At 34.4% G+C, this 20,258-nt stretch overlaps 1 protein-coding gene across 1 annotated transcript; it reads right to left on the reverse strand.

The window, feature by feature from the left end:
- Window positions 1–8,598: 8,598 nt before the first annotated feature.
- On the reverse strand, window positions 8,599–18,907 carry LOC132034525 (2-isopropylmalate synthase A-like). The gene is made up of 13 exons (XM_059424934.1): window positions 18,636–18,907; window positions 17,555–17,957; window positions 14,390–14,603; window positions 14,225–14,305; window positions 11,877–11,969; window positions 11,686–11,772; window positions 11,272–11,372; window positions 10,397–10,430; window positions 10,243–10,317; window positions 10,076–10,159; window positions 9,829–9,963; window positions 9,509–9,654; window positions 8,599–9,097 (listed from the first exon to the last, which is right to left on the reverse strand). The coding sequence occupies exons 1-13, from the start codon at window positions 18,880–18,882 to the stop codon at window positions 8,968–8,970; spliced, it is 1,830 nt and encodes a 609-aa protein (XP_059280917.1). The 5' UTR covers window positions 18,883–18,907; the 3' UTR covers window positions 8,599–8,967.
- Window positions 18,908–20,258: the final 1,351 nt, after the last annotated feature.

A 20,258-nucleotide genomic window follows, 5' to 3' on the forward strand; every position in this document is an offset into this window, starting at 1 on the left:
AAGACAGTGCGAATAGTAGCCGGCTTGACGACCGGATCAAGGTCTCGTCGCGACCAACTCCAACCCGTCGAGACCTCGCCATCACGTACAAGACGGGCTTTGTGCCTCTCAAAAGAACCATCAGAATTCTTTTTATGACGAAAAATCCACATAGAACGAATAAGATTCACATCAGGGGGACGTGGAACCAACTCCCACGTCTTATTATTAATTAGAGCATTATATTCATCAACCATGGCAGCTTTCCAATTGTGGTCATTTAGAGCATTGACAGGATTTCGCGGGAGAGGCGAGATGGAGAGAGGGCTGGAAGTATTTAAGTTGAAAGGTTGTTTGGGTTTGAAAATCCCGCGTTGGCCTCTAGTAACCATGGGGGAGGGTTGCTGGGCAGTGGGGGGAGGGACCGGCGTCAGACCGTGTCCACTGGTGACCGCCGCGATCACGGGTGGGCAACGGCGGGGGGAGGGGGCTGGGCCGTGTCCACCGGTGCAGGAGCGGTGGAGGGGTGGGACCGAGGGAACGACGGGAGGAGCAGTGGGAGATAGAAAATGCAAGGTATATGGGGAAATGCCATGGTCCAAGAATTCATAGGACGTTGGGGAGGGAGTGCAATTTGGAGAAGGGAAATTGAGTTTCGTCAAAGAGGACATGCCGTGAGATGATGATTTTGTTGGTGGACAAATCATAACACTTATATCCTCTATGATTCAACGGATAGCCCAAAAAACACACGGGGTGGATCTTGCTTGTAACTTATGAATAGTCGTAGATGGGAAAAGTGGATAGCATAGACACCCAAAAACCCAGAGATGAGAATAGGAGGGGGTTCGTTGATAGAGAACTTGGGTTGGTGATTTATGCCTAAGGACTTTAGTGGGAAGTATATTGAGGAGGTAGGTGGCCATTTGGAGAGCATGATGCCAAAAAGAGGGGGGGACGGAGGAGTGGACAAGAAGAGTGCGCACTATGTTGTTAATGGATTTAATTTTTCGTTCCGCTTTGCCATTTTGAGGGGATGTATGGGGGCAAGAAAACCGAAAATTTATACCATTGGAGGCGCAAAAAGATTGAAATTGCCCATTTGCGAATTCCCGCCCATTGTCACATTGAATGTTTTTAATGTCTCTTTCGAATTGAGTCCGTATTAATGCCTTAAAAGATAGAAAGATAGAATACACTTGGGACTTGTTAGAGATAGGAAAAGTCCAAAGAAAATTACTATAATCATCAAGAAAGAAAACATAATAGCGGTGCCCATTAGAACTTAAAACGAGAGATGTCCATAAATCGCTATGAATAATGTCAAAATCAAACATAGTAGTAAACGACAACGAATCGAAAATGGCAATTTAACATGTTTCCCCAAAGGACAAGAGGTGCAAAAAGAAGTACGGGCCCTATTACATTCAATTAAGGCATTACTACGAAGAGAACTAAGGATAGCTTTTCCCGGATGGCCGAGGCGGGAATGCCACAAGCTAGGTGATGCGGCAAAGGAAGGTGGATGGCATTTAACATGTTTCCCCAAAGGAGTGGACCATTCTGTGGCATTGAGAGGATACAATTCCCCGGTGCTCTCACATCTCATTAGGCGGCTCCCCGTCTGTAAATCCTTCACAGAAAACCCAAGAGGATCAAACTCAACAGAAACATTATTATCCTTAGTGAATTTACGTACGAAAACAAGGTTTTTGATGAGTTTTAGAGCATGCAAGACATTTCGGAGACGTAATTGAGCATTAGGTGGGGGAAGGGATGTATGACCATAGCCTCGAATTGGAATAGTGCTACCATTACCAACAATGATTCCAGAATTATTGCTCAAATTAAAATAAGACGTGAGAGTACCTGAGTTGGCAGTCATGTGAGAAGTCGCCCCGGTGTCCATGTACCAATTGTCATCCGGTTGATGCAAGGATAGAGTATGCATGGCTGCCTCCACGTCTGTCGGAGTGTACCCCGAGTTGGGAGGAACGTGCATGGAATAGGCCTGCTGAGGCCGAGGACCCGCGCCAAGAATGCCGCTGCCGGGCGCGACGTGGCGGGTCGTGCCGCCACCGTCTCGTCGGGTACGGGGGGGGGGCAGTGGCCACCGCCGGGCGGCCGTGCAGCCGGTAGTAGCCCCCCGCGGTGGGCGTCCCGTCGGCCACCGGCCACCACCGGCGGTCCGGCCGCCGCGGCCTTGCTTCCCGCGATTGGCGTTGTTGTTGTTATTTTTGCCCTTGTTCCGGTTAGAATTCCTGCCACGATTATGATCACGTCGGTTAGCGGAATTATTGTGACCGCCAGGTGGTGGAGAGGGAGTGTCATTATCAACAAGTAGAGCCGCGGGGTTGGAATCGCGAGCACGTTCCTTGGCAGCCGCATCTTCAAGCTTGAGTCTGGAGCACACTTCAGAGAAAGAAGGCAAGACATCTTTCTGTTGAATGGTGGTGACAAAGTGTGCATACGTCTCCGGTAAGCCGGCGAGAAGTCGCAAGACCGTACGTTGATCGGACACCGGCGACCCGACGTTGGCAAGCGATCCGTGAGAGACTTGAGCCTATTGTAATAGGCCATAACCGAGCCGAAGTCGGCCATTTTTGTGGTGGTGAATTCGGTTTCAAGGTACGCCGCCCGTGAGTGTTTGTTATCTTGGAAAAGTTGAGCAACTCGATTCCAAGCCTTCTCGGCAACATCATCCGCCACGAGAATAGAGGTAAGAATATCATGGGAGACGGTGGTGTATATCCATTGAAGGACCACCGCATCTAGGCGTTTCCAGAGCGGAAGGTTAGCCGCCTTTGTTGCGTCATACGCGGTGAGTTCAGCGGTGTCAGTGGGTGGTATGATGTGCTCGAGTACGGAGTGAACGCGGGCTAGGACTTTGAATAGGGTTGCCCATTCGTGATAATGGCCGGTTTTCCATGTCTAGAGTGATTGGGATTAAGGATTTCACATTCGTGACGGTTAAAAATGGAAATTTTTGTTGTCAGCCATGGGAGGGAGAAGAGGAAGGAGGAAGGGGACGGCTAGGGTTAGGGTTGAAAGAGAAAGAGAGAGGTGGACGGCTAGGGTTTGGGAAGGAAACCTAGTCTGATACCATGTAGGAAATCAATCCGTGCCTTGTATTGATGTATCAAAGTTATTATATACAAAGTAGGTATCCCTAATTAGAATGATACTAGCCTAAATTACAGGACCTGATTACAATACATAAGGAAGGGAATATTTACAATATTTATACTATTACATAGTCTATCATTAATCTATTATCATATTATTCAAGCTTGAACTTAGAATTTGGATGTCAATAAGTTTTATATCCTACGGATGTTAGGAACTCAAATAAAGTCCAAATCAAAACCAACTCAACACTAATGCTAACAAAAGAAATTCAATTTACCACTAGGAATGACAATAATGTTGGATATCTATTCTTTAGTTTTGCATAATCTATATATAATTAAAAAGAGGATAGTTTGCAATAGCATTGTGACAAGTGGCAGCGTAACAGAATGCCATGTGTTACAATTAGTTTAGAAAATAGTTAATTAGTTATTTGTTAGTATTATTTAATAATTAATTATTTAATGTGGATTTACAAAAAAAAAATAACAGGGGACCAAGTGGTTACAACTTCCAATTTTAAGTTTTAAAAATTTGTAATTCATTTTCCTTTAAATTCTACTTAGAAAAATGAGAAATGAAGGGGAAATTGCTATTCCTAAAAAATTGCAAAAAATGCTACCCATGTTTTACTATTCCTAAAAAATTGCACAGATTAAAAAAATTCCTAACTAAACTAACCTATTACCCCACGAACTCCACTTCATGCACCAAAACCCCCACGTCCCTTTACGTGCACTACACCACAATAAAAGGCATCAGCACCTTCAAATACACAAGCACATAAGCACGCTTAAATTTTTTTCTGTCTTTACTTTCTCTACAAATGCAGGCGAACACATAATTAATTGGTATGTGTTTACAAAGCTTTATTTGGATCATTTGGTGACAAGGAAACAACCATTGAATGTAGCACGCCTTCTTTTTTTTTTTCTTTTTTTCCCTTTCTGCTTAACAATATGCTTTGTCTGTTAAAAAAGAGTAATATTTTTCTAGATTAATTTTTGGTATAGTTTCTTCATTTCCATGTTGTTGGTCTTTTTTATAGACATGATAAAGCAGAATTTAAAAAATTATTAGAGCCTTAGATGTTATTGCTTAGTTTGTAGAAACAAAATTCAAAAATACTTGATAGAAACTGACTGATAGATCCGTGGTTCTTGCATTCTAGATTGTTCGATGAATTTTTTCCTCATTTGAAGAATACTTTGATTTTCACCTGGATAATTTTTTTCTTCGATGCATGCAGGTGAATGCATAATTGGTATCCATTGACAAAGCTTGATTCGAATCTTTTGGTTACAAGGAAATAAATGCACTGGATGTGAGCACACTTTTTTTCCTCCTACAATGTGAGTTTATATCATAACTCTTTACATTATTTCAATATGTGAATACCTTGCATCAGCCATGGGATAAAGCAAGAATAGCCCTTAAAATTTTATTTTTAGTTAATAAATAATTTTTCATGGCTACAGCCAAAAAATTAAATGAGAATTATCTAAAGTATCGATAAAAACAAAATAATAAAATAAGTCCTCGATTTATACTGTGGAGTTGTGTGAATTTAAATTCACAATAAATAAAATATGACATTATTTGGATTACACATAAAATACTAAAACGAAAATTAGTAATTGAAATATCATAGAGAATAGATACTCGAAAATATTATGTAAGAGGTCGTTCATTGAAATCAAATATGTAAGCATTCGTAAGTTAGAACAATGTCGAATAAGGATTTTTTTTTTTTGGCATAGCACTCAAACCTCTTAATTAAATAGAGAGTAAACAACTCAGTATCCTTTCACTTTTCGCAAACTACAAATGCTTGAAACTAGCCAGTAAAGGAGTTATCCATAGACAAAACAAGTAAATTTGTGGTGGTGTTTGCTTGCGTGTCATTGATGTGTCTCATTATTTATAAATAAAATATATTATAAAAAGAATAATACTTAGTTGAATCATCTTTGTTATTTTGGATTTGTGAAGGAGAAGATTAGCGAAGGGAAGAGAGTAATCCAACATGATATTTTAATATTTCGTTACACTTACTATATATTTTCGTGTTAAAATTGTTGGTTAGTGTAAATACCTACTTGATTTGCTTATAATCACGATGTATTAATTTTCTTTATGTGAGAAAAGTTAGGTAAAAAAAAATTATACATGACATTTTCAGAGTACGGAATTTTATAAATTTTATTCAGGAATCTCATTTTATGCTCCTGATGTATCTTCGATCAAATTACAAAATGACAATTTGATTCATCTCCTTAAATTTTATAGAGATATTTCTATAAGGTGCATTACATTAATAAATAAGATGAATATTGAAAATTCGTTTAAAAAACAAATCCAACAAGACATGTCAGAAAATGAGGAACGATAGAAAAAGATATTTTGAGATTTAAAAAGAATGTTAAAATAAAATTGTGAAAAGCTTTGTCAACCAAAATGATTATATAAGCTAACATGTTTGACTGGCTAATCCATGTTCTTTTTATCCTTATGGTTGTTTGTTTGCAGAAGGAAAAACATTTTTAAGATTTTATTTTTGTAATTTGAAAGTTGTATCTTCCATCATAGTTTCTTAAAAAAAAAATCGTTTGTAACAGTTTTGTTATTTAGTCATTATATTTAGATTTTATTGTTTTAGGAACTCAAATAACAAAAGATTAAAAGTGCAATTTGGTCACACTTAAAATGAGCATTTTATCTTTACAACTTCATCATTGAATAATTCTAGCGGTATTAATATTTTTCTTTCAAATTTAAATTTATGGGACCTTCTTTTTCCTAATTTTTTGCTTGAATCAAGAATGTGTTTCTGAAAGTAGTTTTGCGTGATAAAATTTATTTGAATTTGAAATCAGAAATTATTTTCAAAATATGATGGAAAAATCATATAGTGAAAAGATTGCATAGTTGAGATCTTAAAAAATAAAGAAAAAATGAAAAATTATTAAACAATAAAATCTTCCAATTAACAAACCACAAAAGCTTGCGTAATAAAAAAAATTGAATTAACAATGAAAACACGTATTAGAATGGTAAGATAAAAGTATTTGAATTGATTGAAACTAAAGAAATTCCAAGCAACAAAGTAAATAGGAATAACAGAAAAAATTCTAATTGGGAGAAAGAGATATCATTATTTAAACTAGAAATTAATTCAATTTGAATTGAAATATAAAATATTTAATTTGAATAAAAGACAAAAATATTTAATTTGAGATGATAAAATTTTTAATAATGAAAATAAATAGAGATAATAGGTGGCGTTAGTGACTTTTAAAAAGTATATTTAGTTAAATGCAATTTGTTTATTTTATTTGTAGCAATTATTTTTTTTATCACAAACAAGATGTTTTTCGTACGGTCTATATTTCTTGTGTAAAAGAATTTTCTAATTTTATTTTATAGAAATGCGGCCTGAAACTAAACTATTCGAAATCTTGAAGATTGAAAATACAATTTGTTTCGAATTGTGTAGATTCGGAAACCTCACGACGATGATGGTAGCATTAGGCAAACTACAAAATTGAATTGTGGGCATAACTAAGATTTATAAGATGAACTCAATTTTTTCGTAGCTCAACTTCTTTCATGTTATTACGATGTTGCGTTAGTATATTTTCTTAATATGTTAGCACATTTAATATGATCAAAACTTAGAGTCAAGATTGTTACAATTATTTCTCTCCGCTCTTTTGTGAAACGATCCCGCGCACCGCGCGGGTACGTATACTAGTTGATTTAGAGAGTGAAAATACATAACTTAAGTTTTTTTCTTTGTCATGTAATTAATACTTATTAGCCGTACTTATTTTAGCATGACTTAATATTTTTACATAATGGTCATTTTCTTTATGGCTTGTTAATTAGCAATATTTATTTTAACCGATTTTATTAGCTTTTGTTGAATATTTTAATACAATGTCATCACTCTTCTCACATTTTGTGTGTTTTCTTAAGAAACACCTTAATTATATAGTTGTATCTTACTAGGACTAAAGAAATATTTGAAGTAAAAGCTATATGTTTTGTATCAAGACTATAGCGGAAAAAATCTGAAAAACCCGAGAAAACCGAATAACTCGAGAAAACCCGAGGTTGAAAAACCTGAATTATATTGGTTTGGTTTGGTGTGTAAATTTAAAAACCCGACGCAATTGATTTGGTTTAGTGTTTAAAAAATCCGAACCAATTCGGTCTATGTACACCCCTAAACTGAATTATAGACTTTTAAGTTTTAGCTATATCTTTCACCCATTTGTTATGACTGGAGGGAAAAAAGAAATACAAAAAGCAATCCACTGAAACTTAATCCCTTCTCGGTAGTCATTAACATTTTCAATTTACGCTTGATAATATAATTTGCTTCAACTCACTTAATATAAAAAGTTCATTCTCTTATATAGCGAAAGAAAATGAAAAGATATGTAAAACTCTCAACTTCACCCGCTCAAGAAAATAATTTTTAATACTTTGCATATTTCAGCATATATGTTAATGTCAATTTTTTTTTTTAATTTCTGAAATTCATGCCCGATCAAACGCTTCTATATAAAATAGGAGGTATTGAGTATATATTTAAGGGGAAAGCTCAAATATATCATCGAACTTAACAAAATGACCTATTTGTGTCACTTGTTAATAGTTGGACTTAACATGCCATCGACGTTACCATTTTGGGTCATATATGCCATTATCCACTAACGGAACCCTACTATTAATAAGATTTTGCCACGTGACGTTATCTAAACTCTTCATTACTTATCAGTCCCCCATCCCTCTCATCCCCTTTTACAAGTGACATATGTGAACCATTTTGTTAAGTTCAGTGGCATATTTGAGTCTTGTCTCAAGCCACGTTTACCCTTGACACATTGTTAATTCAATGAACAAATTTAATGTTTGTTATAATTTCAAAGCCCCTATTAGTTAAGGGTATTTTAGTCAGTACATATTTGAATTTTTAAAAGTAAGTGACTTTCTTAATTCATGTGTCTAAGTCTAAAACCTCAATTATTTTGGACCGGTGGGGTAGTATAGTTGAGCTTTTCCCTATCTTTAAAGTTCTGTCATGTGTGTGCCGGATATGTGTGCGCTTCTTTAATTAGTTCGCTCGAATTATCCAAATACCCACCCCCTCATTGCCCTACCTTTTTGACTTCCCAATTGACAAAGGCAGAGGATTGGCATGATTTATGTATTGAGGATACTTCTTCATAACAGTTTCAATTTCCTTTTAGTCATCAAGTGAAGGTAAATTTTAATTTGATTTCAGTTTAAAGAGAAAATGCTTAAAAATGGCAAAATGAACCCTTGCAAAATAGAAGTTTGAAAATTTAGATGGCAAACTGAAAGAGAAGTCCCAAGTCCCAACACTTACTTTGGAAAGGAAAATCAATCAAAGAACCAGATGACAAAATTAACAATAAGACAGTTCTTTGACATTTTAAAAACCATTCAGAAAGACTGTGATTAGAGGAGAACCTCAGAAATTTCTGTAATTAACTTCAAAGAGAAGCTCTTAACTTAGCAATGCATAAGCACAAGAGCTAAACCACATAAAGTATCTGTGGTTAATTGGTACAACACAAAACTTAATTGACTTTCACACATTAAGACATTTAAGCTTTGTCTCAGAATAAACTACAAGCTGCACATCAACCTGCAGAAGAGTGGAGAGAATGCAGGAGAAAATGAAAATGCACGACGACTCATATTTTTCATTTATCATTGCCACTTCTTCCGGGCAAGTCGTATTTTTGTTGGATAGGCTCCCTATTTCTGTACAATTGACAAGAGATGATGGAGGCAGGAGTTTATTCCTTGATCACACACCACCAACTATACCACCACACTATCTTCGCGTTTGTTGTATCTCGAGACCAGCTTTTGGAAACTCATCATTTTGTTCAATGCACCAATATAGGCTCGGACACTGGAGATAACAACGTCCATATCCGCTCCAGTTCCACTGGATGAAAAGAGTAGACAAAAACATTCCAAGTCAAAATGAAAAACCGATAACAGTTATTGTGGTAAGCTATGAGTCGCCTAAGAAGATGATATTCACGTATCAACTACAAGCTGAACTAGTATATGTAGGACATGTATTGATATATTTGTGATACATATATATTACATAAATGTTTGACATTTAGATACCAAAGTCGTTACTTGTCATATTTATTTTGAGTGTATATTTTTCTATTCCCATGTTTGCCCCAGTTTTGTAGCGCTAGGTACACTTCACTTCCATATGTGTCATTCTTAGGAAATTTTCCGTGTAAAATACTGTCTCTGACTCTGTCATGTCATGTCCATGTTCCCAGATTCTACATGAAAGAACTGAAAGGGCAAACAATATTTCTTGTAGATTTCATACCTAAATGTGCGATGAGGAGTATGTCCAGCTGAACCATTCGTTACAGCAAGGTCATCCTCACCACGGATTAACACTCTGGTTGAAGCTATGGCATCTATACCTTCTGTGACTGCATTCATGGAGTATTCGAGGAGTGTTATAGGTACCTGCATAGTCAGGAAAATTCAGTCCACCAACAGTATAAAGCACAGCATAAAAGATAAACGTTTCATCACTAAAATTGCAATTTGAGAAGCAACTACAAAACTGCTAGCAATAAATTTATCTGTCCTATTGTGAGAAGAGATACAACGTTATGAGAGTTTCTGTTCCATTTAAACCTTTACGATGAGGTCCACTGCCTTGTAAGCTGCATCAACAGGTCCTGTTCCAACAGAACAAGCAATATGCTCTTGACCGTCAATGTCAATAAGCTTAACAGTTGCTGTAGAGAGCCCAAGACTTCCACATGTAATCTGTCCATTGAACATGAAATCATTTGAATCAGCTGAACTATTATTTTCAGTCCAATAGAAAGAAAATAAAAAAGGACCAGCAAAGATTAGACACGAGAAGAGTTTCATCTACCTGTACGTCACCAACCAGCCAAACAACTTGAGGCTGGAAAACTTCATCTGACATCAGTGCTATTATGTCATCATCTGTAATTTTCTGAAAGAGCAGTAGGGAAGATAAATAAATGGACAACACAAATTTGAGCTCTAGGTAATGGAAATATGAACAATTTAATTCACCTTTTTCTTCTCAGCTACTGACTTGAATCGCCAAAACAGGCCCTCTAGTTCTGTTTCTTCAATGTCATATCCAAGCTGGAACAGGAATAAAATGATTGATCCCTATTTTTTATTATATTAGAAATATATGCAATTCATACGGTATGCAACTTACCTCAAGTATTTTGGATTTCAATGCATGGCGCCCACTGGAAAAAAAATTTCAACATGTTATCAATTTCCTAAAAGGAAGGATGTAGTTAATGTGAATGTTGCAAATGAGATTAAGAGCGAAGGCAGGAGGAGAATGGTAAAACTTATTATGATGGTTGTGTGATAAAATAGTGTAAAACTTATTATGATGGTTGTGTGATACAATAGTGAAAATAACCAAGTTATAGCCCGAAATCTTAACAAGATTTTAGCTCAATATAACAGAAAGAGATACTAAAGACCGAGGGCGTGTTTGCCTGTTTGGTATGAAGGAAAATGTTTTTCCTAGAAAATAAGTGGGTTTCTTACTTATTTTCTGGTGTTTGGTTAGTAAGCGAAAAATACTATGCCAAATATATTTGTACATAATCTAGGCAAACACTATGGATGATGGGTTTTGGGGGGGGGAGGATGCGATGGAGGGTGGGCACGAGCAGTGGCGGATCTAGGATATTCTCTGAGGGGGTTCGAAAAATAAAAATGTAGTGCCCGAGGCTTGAACTTGGAACTTCAAGCTGAATTTTAAACACCCTAAACCACTGAACCAACCCCTACTCTTGTGTTCAAGGTGTTCAAAATTTATATATGTACATAAAACATATAAAAATACCTTATATATACAGTATAATTTTTTGCCGAGAGTGTTCGGGTGAACACCCTCAATGGGCTGTAGATCCGCCCCTGGGCACGAGACAATCAATTTGGAATGCCACTATGAAACTTGTTTTCCCTACTTCCACTAGGGAAGTCTTCCTTATTTTTAAGGAACTTGTTTTCCTAGAGAGAATGTTTTCCACAAGTTTACATGGAAAAATTGGAAGAAAAACCAAAGCATACCTGAGTTTCCCAAGAACAATACCCGCTTCATGTGCACGAGTAAGCCCAATATCTTCAGGTGATATAATCTCATAGGTATCTTTGTGTTTTAACATTCCATCCTAAAGCATATAAAAGGGAAGTAAAAAGACAAAAGAGACTTAGATTATTATCTCTTCTTTAGTTGAGAACTGTACGATAGTTGAAACTTGAAAGTTATAAAATCTGATCATTAGGCAAGGAAAACAACAGAGGGGCCACTGGGGAATTTACTGCAAATAATCAAGAATGATAAGAGAAATAATTGAAATCTAAGATGAATCTGAACATTCAGCCAAAAAGAACATTGAATTGAGCTCTAACGGATATGTAGAAAAAGATTACAACACTAAATCTAGGTGCATCCACGCTGTAATTAGAGAAAATAACACAGACCTGATGGATGCCACTTTCATGAGCAAATGCATTAGCTCCAACAATGGACTTATGTGGCTGCACCTGAAGCCCAGTGTACTCCTCCACCTGCAAAGATATCGGTCAGCAAAAAGCACAAAAAGAAGAAAAAAAAAAAGATTTTAGCCAGTACAAATCTTTAGAAGATTAGGATGCAACTAGGGGTACGATACCATTTTGCTCGACGGGATAATATTTTGAGTATTAATCCCCGTGTAGAGGCCGCCTAATACTTGATCTCCACGACATTTTAAAGCCATTACAACCTATTCCCGTACAAGTGAAAGATAAAAAATTAAACTTAAGAAAGAAAACACAAGAAAATGACCAAACAGAAAAAAGTAACAAAGCAAAAGAGTTCGTGTACAAGTGAGTAGTTTATCAATTTTCAACTGTCAATATAACCATCAAAGGCTGTAAAGTAATCCATTATTGGTTGCATGTTTGCAGCTGTTCTTGTCAAATGATTAGTCTTCAATAAAACAAAAAAAAAAACAAAAAAAGAGAAGTAGTTGTTCCCTCATATAAGCAACATTATACCAAATGCAATATGAGACCTATTGGTAGGTGAAACAAGCATTTATGGACAGAAGGAGATGGCCAACAAACAGACACAAGTTGATCAGGGCTTGGATTAACTATGGGCAAAATAGACCACAAATGCGAACCCTTGTCGGCTCGCTAGTTAGATGTCCTATTTTGACCTGGCATGTTCTTTTTAGAATATTTGATGCGTAACATTTAACATTAGATGGAAAATCGAGGAGTACTAAAGCTTCATTAATCCTTTCTCCAAGCGTACAAAAGGGAAAGTTTGAGCTGAAAAACATAGAGAGTGGCATAATATTATTCGTAGCAAGGAGATAATAAAAGGAAAGGAAAAATTTTCAATTTGGAGCATAAGGGGCATCAACCTCAAGAAGAGGAAATTAGATCAACATTTTATCATTTCATTTATCCAAAGTTTTCTTTCTTTTTATCCTTTGCAGCATCACATCATGCCTTAACACATTTTAAGAAGCAATGGAAAACATACAACTCAAGTATTTTAACAATCTCAACACAAAGCTAAAACTGTACTAAAAGAAACATGATCCTTCATATTTTCTGAAGCTTTAATATAGAAACATGAAAAAATAAAAATGAAAACAGGCGCCCTTTATAATTTGATAGAGCAAGTGCATCTGTGTAAGTAGCCTAGCACATACTCCCTTGGCCCCATATCAAGTGACATAATTTGACTGGAAACATATTCTAAACCAAGAGTTAAGTTTACAAACAAAAGGGCGACCAATTTTGAACATCCACCTAGTTGAGCTCGAACATTTACTACTATTAAGGTAATTATACATCACCTTTTAAGCACTATGCCACTGAAAATTCTATTAAACAAAGGAAGAAAAAACCTTCTGTTTCTTATGAAATTGCAGACATTTGTTGGACAGGTATAAAAAGGAAAAATAAGAAAAGCAAAAAAAAAAATCTCTTATCTCTAATTAAGTATCCACCTTTCCTTTTTTCACTAATCAAAAAGAAAAGTACACATCTTTCATTTTTCGGTAGTTTTTAACTTTTAACACCTATTATAACGCACAAAAGTTAGCTGGCACTTGTTTTTACTCTTCTCATAAAAATTTCTTCTCATTCGATTCTAACAAAGAAAATGATGATTATATACCTGCTCCCACATGTTCAAGAATAAAATTAAGCAATAGACAATTTCTACTCCTTTCTTATTGTGTGTGAAAATTATACTAACACATCCTTTTAATTTGGGAAGACAGTAACAATTCATGATATTAAGGGGGAAATTTTAATAATGTATAATCCAGCATAAGAAAATTACATTTGCGTAGCCATAGTTTTAAATTACACCGGCTAGCCACTTTTTCACGGTATACAACATTATACAACAATATAATACTTTATATACCTACTGTAGACAATGTATCAACCTTGCATAAAAGTGTATAATAATGTATAAAAGGTGTTTATACACACTTTTACACTAGTATACAAACTTATACAAGAGGTGTTTATATATAAGAAGGGTTTATATATAATGTATAATAGATGTTTATACATAAGAGGGGTTTATACATAATGTATAATAGGTGTTTCTACGCACTTGTTCTCTTTCTCATTATACACACTTGTTCTCTTTCTCATCATTGTAATAGTGTAATCAAAATTCTATAAGTACAAAGTTTCACCTTAAGCGTTGCTAGGACATTTTAACACATTTAATATAAGTTGGGCATCACCAGCAACAAAAACAAAGCTGCAGAGCAACAACAACATAAAACAAAGACGCAGAGCAACAGCAAAGCTCTAAATGTTGGCTAGCTCAGGTAAATAAATAAACATGGGCTAATCCGGGTAAATATTTTCTTCAAATTGTCATACAGTGTTATTTTCCCTTGCAGAAATGCATAAATGGGAATTCACACCATAGTTTGTGGACTTAAAAAATCATGCATGCAAGAACTTGAAGTTTCTTTGTACAAGACTCTCAACTTACCTCCTCGAGCGAAGCATTTCCAGCTCTTTCACCGATGCCATTGATGGTCACTTCTACTTGTCTTGCACCTCCACAAGCTCCCTGAAATTGAACACGCTTCAATATTTTTCATACAACGTAAGTTAGTTACATCACCATTAGGCACGGATGAAACTGATCACGTACGGCTAGGGTGTTGGCAGTAGCTAGCCCAAGATCATTATGACAGTGCGTTGATATGATCACATGTTCGATTCCTGGAGTATTGGCTTTTATGTCAGCAATTAATTGTCCAAATTCTTTCGGGACAGCGTATCCAACAGTATCAGGTATGTTAAGGGTTGTTGCACCAGCTTTGATAACTTCTCCAAGGATATGATAAAGGAACTCTCGTTCGGACCTGGTGGAATTAACAAGAAATATAGACTCAGTTTTCTTTAACTGATCAAACAAAATTAGACTCTATCGAGAAGAGAAAGATGTTGATTAGAATTAAGCTTGAAGGATCCAAGAAAGTGTTCCCCTTTTCCCATTTTAATGCAATTTTTTGTTTTGATAATGGTGGTTTCTAGACCAACTTTCACGCGCATAGTTCCCCAACTACTGACTAGCTTGCACCAATACCAAAAGCAATAGCAAATTTTGAGGTCGTTTGGTTTAGAGAAAAGTTATGCGGAGATTAGTTATGCAGGATTATGTAAGGATTAGTTCTGTAAAACTTCGTTATGTAAGGATTATTTCTTGCTGAATATTTAGTTTGATATAGTACAAATTAGTATTTAAAATATTTATTTATTGTTTAAGCAAAATAAATTTTTTTTTTTTACTATTATGAAGGTCAATTCTGTCATTTTGTAATTTTAGTCCATGTATTACTAATTCCCACATTCTTATTTCATAGTTGTCTCGCATAAAATGATACATAAATTCCCGCAAAACTTATGCAAGTATTATTGATGCAAGTAACAAAAGGACAATCAAACACTACATATCTAATGTTGAATTTTATGCAAAGTATCAAAAGAGCTACCAAACATTGCATTGTTAATGCTAGATTTTATGTAGGTATTATCATGCCTTATATATGGTTCGAATACAAGTTATGCAGGAATTAGTTATGTACGGATTAGTTATGCGGGGATTAGTCATGGGGTAATTAGTTATGCAAGGATTATATAATATCGAGATTATTTCTTGTTGAATATTTAGATTGATGTATTATAAATTATATACAATGCATAATTTAAACTATTTGTTTACTTTGTTAAACAATTTTTTTTTTAATATTATGAGATTTAGTTTGGTCATTTTAGAATTTTAATCCGTGTATTACTCAATACCTGTATTTTAATTCCACATTCTATCACTCATAGAATAACATAAATTCCCGCATAAATTATCCATGTACTCCCTCCGGTCCTGTTATATGATGTTTTTATTTTAGGCACACCCTTTAAGAAATTCTCTCACTTCTAGAAAGTAAGAGGTGTTTTCACTAGATTAGCTTCACTGAAAGTACCTAATTAATATGGCTTCTTGGTTATGTAAAAACCTACTTATCTAAAATAAGGGTAAATTTGGAGCAAAAATTAATACCTTCTGATTATGTTAAAAAACACATCTATTGACTAAATATAAAAGCTAAAAAACACCATATGGACCGAAGAAAGTATTATTTATGAGAAAAACAAAAAAGAGCAATCAAACGACATATTAATTAATGTTGATTTCCATGTGAAGACTAAATTTCTTTAAATCCCAACCAAACATGGTATAAACTTATACTGATTTTTTTTGTGGAGATTATATCCCTAAGACCCTAACAACCCAAACCAAATGGCCCCTATGTTCTTTAAACATTCTCTTTTCTTTTCTTCTTAATAATGACAGTGTCTGGACCACATTGTGTGCACATCTCAATTAGTCTACTAGCTCAAGCACCGGATAACGATTAAACCTTTTCTTCAAGATTAGAAAGCATCTCCACACCACTCATTGGACAAAAAGGCACATTAACATAGAAAACAGTAATTATTGTTCAAAATTTCCTTGAGATGGACAACATTACTTTATATAAAAATTATTTTATGCGCTCACATTTATCTTTAGTACACAAACCAATTAGGTAGTACTGTATAAGAGCTCCTAATAATATTGCCTTTTCAGAGTTATAAGGGACATCTACCACCTATATGCCCACAATTTAAATAAACATCTGAAATCATCCAGGATAGGCCACTAAGCAATTAACTAATCACTCAAAATTATAGGAGTAGCTGAATCTAATAAAACAACAAAACAATACGTTCTACTTAATCCTTCATTCCCAAATTCAGAAACTTTCTCCGTAGCAAATACTAAAGGTAGCAGTTTTAAGTTTTACTAAAGGGAATCAGAAACTTTGGTACAAAAACTGCAAAACAGTATTTGAAAAAGAATAAAAAAATCAGTATTTCAAACAAAGGCCACCAATAAAGTTTTGGGTTTTCCCAAAAGAGGAAAAAAATAGACAATTATTTTTAATTTTTTGAAGGGTTAATTTCACGAATGAGGTAGTTTTCATTTGGAAAAGTTGACTGATTTTAGTATTATAAAAGAATAGTTTAGTAACTTTAATGAGCACTATAAAAAAAGACTCAAATAGTCCCTTAAGTTTAATCATTGGATTAAAAGAATCCTTTAAATATCATATACTAGTCCTTATTTACTTTTCCCGTCAAAGACTAACGGAGGGACATTAATTGTCCAATCCAAAATAAATAAAAGAATGCACACCAACTGACATAAACCCAACAATTATTAAAGGTAAAGGGGCCAAAAATTCCCTTCAATTATTCAAAATATGTCAGTTTTATCCTCCGTTACGTTTTTTCTCATAAAATGTCTTTCAACTAGTTCAAAAATACTCTTCCTACTAAAAGTTGTTCCAATAAACAAACGAAAAAGAGGGCATTTTTTTCTTGAACTATTTGAAATGGGGTAATTTTTGAGCTATATCCAATTAAGAGCACTTGTTCTGAACTTTAAATGGAGTGCAAAACTGACCCATTTCAAATAGTTCAATGGTAAAATTGACTTATTTCCTTATTTTGTAGCAACCGTTGGTAGGAAGTAATTTTGAATTATTTAGCTAGTTGAAGGGCAATTTTAAACAAAAAAACTTAACGACGAGGGCATTTTTTAGCCAAAAATAACGAAGCTGAAATTTGACCTATTTTAAATACACGAGTATTTTTAGCCCTTTAAATTAAAACAAGAAGGAGAAGAAGGAAAAAAAAAAAAGGGGGGGGGGGGGGGGGGTGTGGAATTGAGTGTTTAAACTTAAAGTCAGGAAAGTAAAAGTTTGCAAACCTTCCAGCATCTTCAGGGCTAAATTCAACATCATTACATCCAAGACTTCTTGCATATGCTACCATACTCCTAGCTTTCTCCACAACTTCTTCTCTACTCATTTTCAACTTATACTTCATATGTATCTCACTTGTCGCTATAAATGTATGTATCCTAGCTCTTTTAGCATACTTAATAGCTCCCCATGCTTTATCAATATCCCTCTTATTACACCTCGATAATCCACAAATTACTGGCACATAACCTTCATCATCAACCTTGTTACCAATTTCTTCAGCTATTAATTTAACCGCTTCGAAATCAGCTTCAGATGATGCTGGAAAACCAGCTTCGATTATGTCTACACCGAGTTTAGCTAATTGACGTGCCACATCGAGTTTCTCTTTTGTTGTCATTGTTGCTCCTGGCAGCAGGGATACATGTAACATATTAGACATGAGTTTAATTGACTCATACATTACAAAGCGGAACATAAATTTGTGTGTAAATATTTATTCAAATTACAACAAATACTCACTCTATCTCAATTCATGCGGCATTATTTGATTTGACACAAAGTTTAAAGACACGTTTGGCCACGAGGATTATTCACTTTTTTTCTGATTTTTTTTTACTTTATTTGAAAACCAAAGATTTGATCATGCAAATTTCAAATACAACTTAAAATTATATTTAAAATTTAGAAAACACCTAAAATTATATTTTCACTTTTTCCGCTTTCAGACAACCACATATTCTTTGCAACTTTTGGACAAGCAAATATTCTTTACAAAAAACTATAATCAAACACAAAGTCATCTTCAACTCCAACTTCAAAAATTCCAAATAAAATGAAAAATATTTGATTTCTATGGCCAAACGCCTACTAAGCATAAAAGGATATTTCACAGTTAAGTTATTTCTAATTTTTTATGTGACATCATTTATGTGACGGACTAATACAGAAATGGTGTCACAGAAATTGAGACAGAGGAAGCAGTAGACATGAATTCATAATTTTAAAAGTATAACGGTTTTCAATATTAAAGAATCTTAAAAGGTTGAATTCATAGAGTTTAAATCTTAAATTCGCGTCTGGCACCTGGTGATTGCTCGCCGTCGCGAAGAGTCGTATCGAAAATGCGTACATATTTTGAGTCAGAGATTTTGCTGGGTATATATTCAGGTCGTTGCTGGTGGGGAATTGAGCATCGGATAACTGTGTTTGTTCCATACGTAGAATAAGAGTGCTTTTTTAAGTTAAAGATGGTGTGGGTAAGAGGATTTTTGGATTGCAAGGAGATGTTAGTGCTCTGAGAAAATGCTGAGTTTAAACAGAGAGATGCCATTTCTTTTTGGTCGAAATGCAAGTGCAAGTTGGCAGAAAATGGTCAACAGATATATATATATATATATATATATATATATATATATATATAGAAAAAAGAAAGAGGTAAGCAAGATGACACGTAAGAAAAGAAGAAAGACAAATAAATAAAATGTTACTCCCTCTAATATCTCAAATTATTTGTCATGTTTTTTAAATATAATTCTTTCAAATTATTTGTCATTTTAGAAGTTTAAAGCAAAATTAACTATTTTTTTTATTTTACTCTTAATAGAATTTTATCATTAATAGAGATGAACATTTCATGGAGAGAAATTATTATTTAGATATAAATAAGGCTAAGCTAGTCAAATACCACTCTTAATTAATACTTTCTCGGTTTCAATTTATGTGAATCTTTTCGGAATACAAGAGTCAAACTTTATAACTTTGACTATAAATTTTGACATAATTTTTCAAGTTTATAAAAATAAAATTTATATGTGTAGAAACTACATTAAAAGTATTATAAGTAATGATAATTTAAATAATTTAGAAATAACGTAAGAAAAATGTGATCAAAGTATCACCTCGTAGATTCCCTAAATAATAATAGGTTCACATAAATTGAAATAGAGGAAGAATTTTTTAAAGTGCGTGTAAAATAAAAAATAATAAATAATTTGAGACGGAGAAAGTAGTAATTTTAAATGAACTAAAAAGAAAGTTACGTCCAAAATTGCACTGGAGCAAGCCATTTACGTTGAAATTTGAAATTAGTTCTTGATTAGCGTTAATGAGTAATGATGAGAAATTTTATTTTGTACGAGCCACAACTATGTGTGGCAGACAATAACTGTATGAGATTCGATTTGTATTTCGCCAAATGGATTTGGGTCCCACTTCCTTGCTTATTCCTATTTCAAACACTTTTAAGATTAATCCTTCATCTCTCAAGCAATTCCATCATTTATTTAAGACAAATTAAATCCGTCGATTACTTTCAAGAAAAAAAAAAGGGAACAGAAAGTTAAAAATACCATTAACCTTGACAAATAATTAGGTTTTTGACATTATTTCTATGAAGCCAAGCAATAAAAGCAGTCATGAAGATGAAATCATAAGTTAGGCAAAGCATGTTATTTAAGGACATTTATGCCGCTCCGACTATTCCATTGTGAATTTATTTACTCTATGAAAGTGTCGAAACCCTAGAATAAAAAATATAACTGAGAAGCCGAAAAGCAGAACATCTTCAATTATTTGAATAAAATTTTAAAAATGATTTTTTAAGGGAAAGAAATGAAGAAGCAAAAGAAGATCTAAGATTTACGGAGAATAAGCTTCCAAACAGTAGAGAGAAGGGATGAATGAGGAAGAAAGATCAGCAAAATGGTG

The sequence above is a fragment of the Lycium ferocissimum genome, chromosome 10 (genome assembly GCF_029784015.1).
Source record: "Lycium ferocissimum isolate CSIRO_LF1 chromosome 10, AGI_CSIRO_Lferr_CH_V1, whole genome shotgun sequence".
NCBI classification, from domain to species: Eukaryota; Viridiplantae; Streptophyta; class Magnoliopsida; order Solanales; family Solanaceae; genus Lycium; species Lycium ferocissimum.